This window comes from Hippichthys cyanospilos, chromosome 4 (assembly GCF_059441005.1).
Source record: "Hippichthys cyanospilos isolate Australia breed blue-spotted pipefish chromosome 4, RoL_Hcya_1.0, whole genome shotgun sequence".
In the NCBI taxonomy this organism is placed as follows: domain Eukaryota; kingdom Metazoa; phylum Chordata; class Actinopteri; order Syngnathiformes; family Syngnathidae; genus Hippichthys; species Hippichthys cyanospilos.
The window spans coordinates 24,876,768-24,882,454 of record NC_142372.1 but is presented as its reverse complement, the minus strand read 5'-3'; the positions used below and the strand labels follow the sequence as shown (position 1 = coordinate 24,882,454).

The window sequence follows — 5,687 nt, the reverse complement described above, 5'->3', positions numbered from 1 at the left end:
TGGTCTATTGGGTTGTGGTGAACAAAGAGCTGAGCCAAAAGGCATAGAACACAATCCCGGATACAAGCGGCCGAAATGAGTTTTTAATGACTGAAATAACATGATCCCGGATACAAGTGGCCAAAATGAGTTTTCTCGTCCAGGCTCTCCCCCTTGGAGATGGGTGAGAAGCTCGCTCATCCAGGACCGGTTCAGTGTTGAACCACTGCTCCTCCGCGTCGAGCCAGTTGAGATGGTTTGAGGCTTCTGGTTCGGATGTCTCCTAGGTGAGCTGTTTCGGGCATGTCCCACTGGGACGAGGCCCCAGGAACGACTCAGGACACGCCGGAGAGATTGTGTCTCTGGCTTGGGATCGCCTGGGGATTCTTGCAAAGCTGCTGAGCGAGGTGGCCGGAAAAAGGCTAGTCTGAGCTTCCCTGCTGAAGCTGTTGCCTCAGCGACCTGACTCCAGATAATGGATGGATGGATGATTGAACCTAGCCGTATGAATGATGAGTTCCAAACACTCCAGATCCTTCAAAACTCTCCAGCTCCTAACAGTCAAAGCAGGACAAGATGGACCCGGAGATTTATTGTTAGCTTCTTGCCTACACAATCCTGTGTGGAAACACACTTTAACCACCTGTTGAGTAAACTCTGTTGTTGGTTTTATACTAGAAAACATGAATCAAAAAGTCAATTGTTTTCATATAATTGCTATCATCTTAATTCCAACCATCATGTTCTGAAGATGACAATGGAAGATAGGACTAAAGTTAATTGTTTGACAAACTTTGGCATCTGCAAAGGCAGTCCCGTCTAAATTCTGAATGAATCAAAAAGGTTTTTATTAGTTGAGAATCAGTGCTGCTATATCTGAATTTCCAGCGCTTTTTTATAGTGTAAAAAAACTCTGGTAGCATGGTTTTAATTTGAGTGCAAGACTGCTGTCAGCTATTGCACTGCAGAAAATGCTGTGAATTCAGTCACTGAGATGAATGAGAATATTGAGATAGCAAGGTTGGTATTATCCTTTAATTGACAATTTTATCCAAAATCCATAACGGATTTGAAAAAAAAAGGGGGGGGGGGGGGGGGGGACACGGTAGTTAGCGTTGATCCAACTACTTATCTTGTTTGCAGAGCAAATACATTCAAGATCACAGTGTAATCAAATTTTTTCAGCCTCTTAATATTCCTCTCCTTCCTCTCCCTGATCATCAACCGAGTCGGCCCCGACCTCCTCGTAGTCCTTCTCGAGAGCCGCCATGTCCTCTCTGGCCTCTGAGAATTCTCCCTCCTCCATACCCTCGCCCACATACCAGTGAACAAAAGCGCGCTTGGCATACATCAGATCAAACTTGTGATCGAGCCGAGCCCAGGCCTCTGCGACGGCTGTTGTGTTGCTCAACATGCACACAGCTCTCTGTACTTTGGCAAGGTCTCCACCAGGAACCACAGTGGGTGGCTGGTAGTTGATGCCCACCTTAAAACCAGTGGGGCACCAGTCCACAAACTGGATGGTGCGCTTTGTTTTGATTGTGGCAATGGCAGCGTTTACATCTTTGGGCACCACATCGCCGCGGTACAAAAGGCAACAGGCCATGTATTTGCCATGACGAGGGTCGCACTTCACCATCTGGTTGGCTGGCTCAAAGCAGGCGTTGGTGATATCAGCTACGGTTAACTGCTCATGGTAAGCCTTCTCAGCAGAGATGATGGGAGCATAGGTAGCCAGAGGAAAGTGGATGCGAGGATACGGTACCAAGTTTGTTTGAAACTCTGCCAGATCGACATTAAGGGCGCCATCAAAACGAAGGGAGGCCGTGATAGAGGATGTGATCTGACTCATCAGTCTGTTCAGATTGGTGTATGTTGGGCGCTCCATGTCTAGGTTTCTGCGGCAGATATCATAAATGGCCTCATTATCCACCATGAAGGCACAATCCGAGTGCTCCAAGGTGGTGTGTGTGGTCAGGATGGAGTTGTAAGGCTCCACTACGGCTGTGGACACCTGTGGTGCTGGATATATGGAGAACTCCAGCTTGGATTTCTTGCCATAGTCCACTGAGAGACGCTCCATCAACAGGGAGGTGAATCCTGAGCCGGTGCCACCGCCGAAGCTGTGAAACACCAGAAATCCCTGAAGACCAGTGCACTGGTCAGCCTGAAGACACACGGGTGGGGGTGGGGTGGGGGCATTTGTTAGAGATCACATTTTAATCACAAGTCCACGTTTTACTCAATGCTCACCAGTTTACGTATTCTGTCCAACACCAGGTCAATGATCTCCTTTCCGATGGTGTAGTGACCACGGGCATAGTTATTAGCTGCATCCTCCTTGCCAGTGATTAGCTGTTCAGGGTGGAAGAGCTGTCTATATGTTCCGGTGCGCACCTCGTCTAAGGGAAACAAAATCAATGTTTCGACTTTTAAGTAGTTTTGTTTGCCGATGCGTCGCAGTTCCAAAATGAGCTCATTTTACCGATGACAGTTGGCTCAAGGTCCACAAAGACAGCTCGAGGAACATGCTTTCCTGCTCCGGTCTCACTGAAGAAAGTGTTGAAGGAGTCATCTCCACCTCCGATCGTCTTGTCACTGGGCATCTGTCCATCGGGCTGTATTCCATGTTCCAGGCAGTAAAGCTCCCAGCAGGCATTACCAATCTGAACGCCAGCCTGTCCAATATGCACCGAGATACACTCACGCTGCGGGAGGAAAAATGATTCCTTCGTTATAGATTAGGATCGCTTTGATGTCTAGACTTACACAGATCAGACAGGCAGAGATTTGCATTTTTTTGTGAAATCAGTGATCAGCTGTAATGTCATTTGTCACAATGTCACCAACCAGATTTGCCAAATAGAACATCACCAAGTCTAATTCTATGTCAGTCAGAAAAGGGTGGCATGCGCTCTCCGGGTCGGGGATGAGATCCTACCTCAAGAGATCTGTCGCAGTGAAGAAGGAGCTAAGCTCACAGGCGAAGCTCTCTATTTAACGGTCAATCTACGTTCCTACCCTCGCCTATGGTCACGTGCTATGGGTCGTGACCCAAAGAGCGAGGTCACGGATAAAAGTGGCCGAAATGGGTTGTGCGGTTTGTCCGGGCTCGACTTTTGAGTCGAGCCTTTGCTCATCCAGACTGAGAGGAGCCAGCTGACTTGGCTCTGGCATCTGGTTAGAAAGCCTACTTGGTGTAGGTGTAACGGGCATGCTCCACTGAGAGGAAGCCTCAGGAATGACCCAGGACACGCACATGGGGAGGAGCGCTGGGGAGAGGGAAGTCTGGGCTTCCCTGCTAAAGTCTCGGTTAAGCGGCGGGTGGGTTTGAATGGGATGGATGGTTTTCTTAATTGTAAATTTGCTTGATGTATCCAGTTTGCTTCAGGTGTTGTTAATTCGTCCTCCTGAATGGAAATTTGCTTCACGCAATGTAAACATGTTTGTTATCTTGTTTTGCACTTCCCGGCCTCCATAGTTGGGAATGTGCATGTTTTTATGAAGACAAAAAGTAGTGAGTCTTGCCATATACCTTGTAACTTGACATGATTACAATTTAAAGAGCCAAGTGCTCTCAGGGAATAGGTTAATGCACACTCACCATATTTCCGCAAGGAGAGACGTCTCTGAAAAAATAAGCAACAGTTTAGGCAGATGAAAACAACCTGATTCAATTCATATATTCAGGTGCCAGAACTATTACTGTTGGAATGTTCTATGGCAAAACGTCAATGCTGCATATTAATTAAAGACTTATCAAATCCTCACATAAAACGCATTCACAAACATTGGATCGAACCAAAGGTTGGGCTGTCATCATGAGCAGAAAAGAGGTTCTTTTCAATTCTAAACAAAAGTGATTTGTATTCTAACAGATGCAGGATTGGATCACCAGATATTTTACATTTCATGCAAAATCAGTGATTGGTTGTAATGTAACAATTTGGTGAGTGATCAATGTCATTGATCCCTAAATTAATCAATCAAAGCAGTGCCCCCCGACGCACCGACTATAAATGACGACATTTCTTAGATTATTGCCATTACACTTCACATGACAAAAACAAAGACTTTTCCCTGGGGAGTTATCCACATCACCTCACGCGCCCCCCATGGGACCCGCCACACTATTAGTAGTCTGCACTGGGACATTGCAGTTAACCCTGTACTGGGCTTTCGGCCGATCTTTACAGACAAAACGTCCGACAGTGTCCATGACAGCCATTGCTTAAATTCTAAAGTACCCTTATATTTCTCTAAAATCCTGAAAATTCTTGCATGTTTGGGACATAAAAATAGAAAAATGAGTGCCTAATAAAGGTCGTTGTTGCCTGTTAAGACTATTGGCCAAAATCAGCCACTGTGCATGACGTTTGGCTGACTGTGCGTACCAAACATGACCAAGGAGACACACCAGTGTATCATGTTTACTGGCTTCAATGCCATAACATTGAAAAAGACAGGGGGACCAATCTCCAATGAGTAGTGAGTGTGACGTAGCTTGTGACACATATCCAAACCATCTCTTTTTGAAACGCCTTTCCCTAACCTAGCCGAGTGAATTTTTTGAACATTAACATTGTAATTTTGGAATTCACGCTTTCTGCCTGAGCGTTAACAATGCATCGCTATGCTGTGAAGCTAAGTAATAAAACGATTCAAATACAAAGACTTTGTATCTTGTCATGTCTTTAAGGTTTACAATACATATTAAATGGATTTAGTTAAGCCGACCTTCCACTGGATATGTAATGAGTGTAATGAGCTTTACTAACACGAGTCAGAGGACAAGAATAAAGACACGTTGAACATTCTGTATCAAGCGATATTTGTATTTTTTTTCCCCCAAGCTTATCAAGTTCAAGATAATGCTTTAACCAAAGAAAAGCAACAAAGGCCCTCTTAACGCGATCATTTCTATATTGTCCGAGTAAATAATGGGAGCTTACCGACAACCAACACCGAGCAATCACACTGTGACTGTTGATACGTGATACGGTTAGGCTTACTTTGTAAAAGAGCAGAAAACACTTTTATGGAGCACACGCTGACTTTGCACAAAGACGTTCAACGCTCATTCGTCTGTTGCACTCGAGAAGCGTATACAAGAAATTGCCATAAAGGAGATACACGTCACAAAGATTTCGCGTAGAGTGGCGTCAGCGCCTTCCGTTGTAACTGACGAAACGTAACCGACATGAGCGAACGTGATCAAAGATGACGTTGCCGATCATTTTTATACGTCAAATGTGCGACGATTTCATCATGGCTCATGTTCATCAGAACCGACCTTGTGCAGCTGAATCAGAATATTGAATAATTATGGTACAAATATTCTGCATGAATTTAATAAAATAATGAAAATAGGAAAATCTTGCGACCCTGTAATATTGAAAGAGAGAATGAAGTTATTGTACAGTTATTTTTTAAGATTTTTCTCTTTGTATCAGTGTATTATTTTAAACATAGTAAGAGATTTCACACTTTTTCAATTTGTTTTCATTATTCCATAGTTGAACACCTTTTACTGAAACACACATTTGCTTTACAGTGGTCTGAAAAAGTTTGGGCACCCCTGATCATTTTCAAGATTTTCCTTTTTAAATCATTAGTGGTTTGGATCAGTAATTTCAGAAAATATATCATATAGCAGATACACACTGTGATATTTGAGAAGTGAAATGAAGTTCATAGGATTTACAGAA

General features: G+C 44.2%; 1 protein-coding gene across 1 annotated transcript; it reads right to left on the bottom strand.

The window, feature by feature from the left end:
• Positions 1–992: 992 nt before the first annotated feature.
• Positions 993–5,134, bottom strand: LOC148425130 (tubulin alpha-1C chain-like). Its single transcript, XM_088413650.1, has 5 exons — positions 4,992–5,134; positions 3,584–3,608; positions 2,465–2,687; positions 2,233–2,381; positions 993–2,146 (listed from the first exon to the last, which is right to left on the bottom strand). Exons 2-5 carry the CDS (start codon positions 3,584–3,586, stop codon positions 1,169–1,171), a joined length of 1,353 nt encoding a protein of 450 aa, XP_088269776.1. The 5' UTR covers positions 3,587–3,608; positions 4,992–5,134; the 3' UTR covers positions 993–1,168.
• Between the last annotated feature and the right edge of the window lie 553 nt (positions 5,135–5,687).

What these genes read in the sequence shown, in the direction of transcription:
- LOC148425130 (XM_088413650.1), bottom strand. An exon ending in CCTTGAGCCAACTGTCATCG is followed by an intron (nt 2,382 to 2,464) that starts GTAAAATGAGCT and finishes TGTTTCCCTTAG; the next exon opens with ACGAGGTGCGCACCGGAACA. An exon ending in TGGACAGAATACGTAAACTG is followed by an intron (nt 2,147 to 2,232) that starts GTGAGCATTGAG and finishes GTGTGTCTTCAG; the next exon opens with GCTGACCAGTGCACTGGTCT.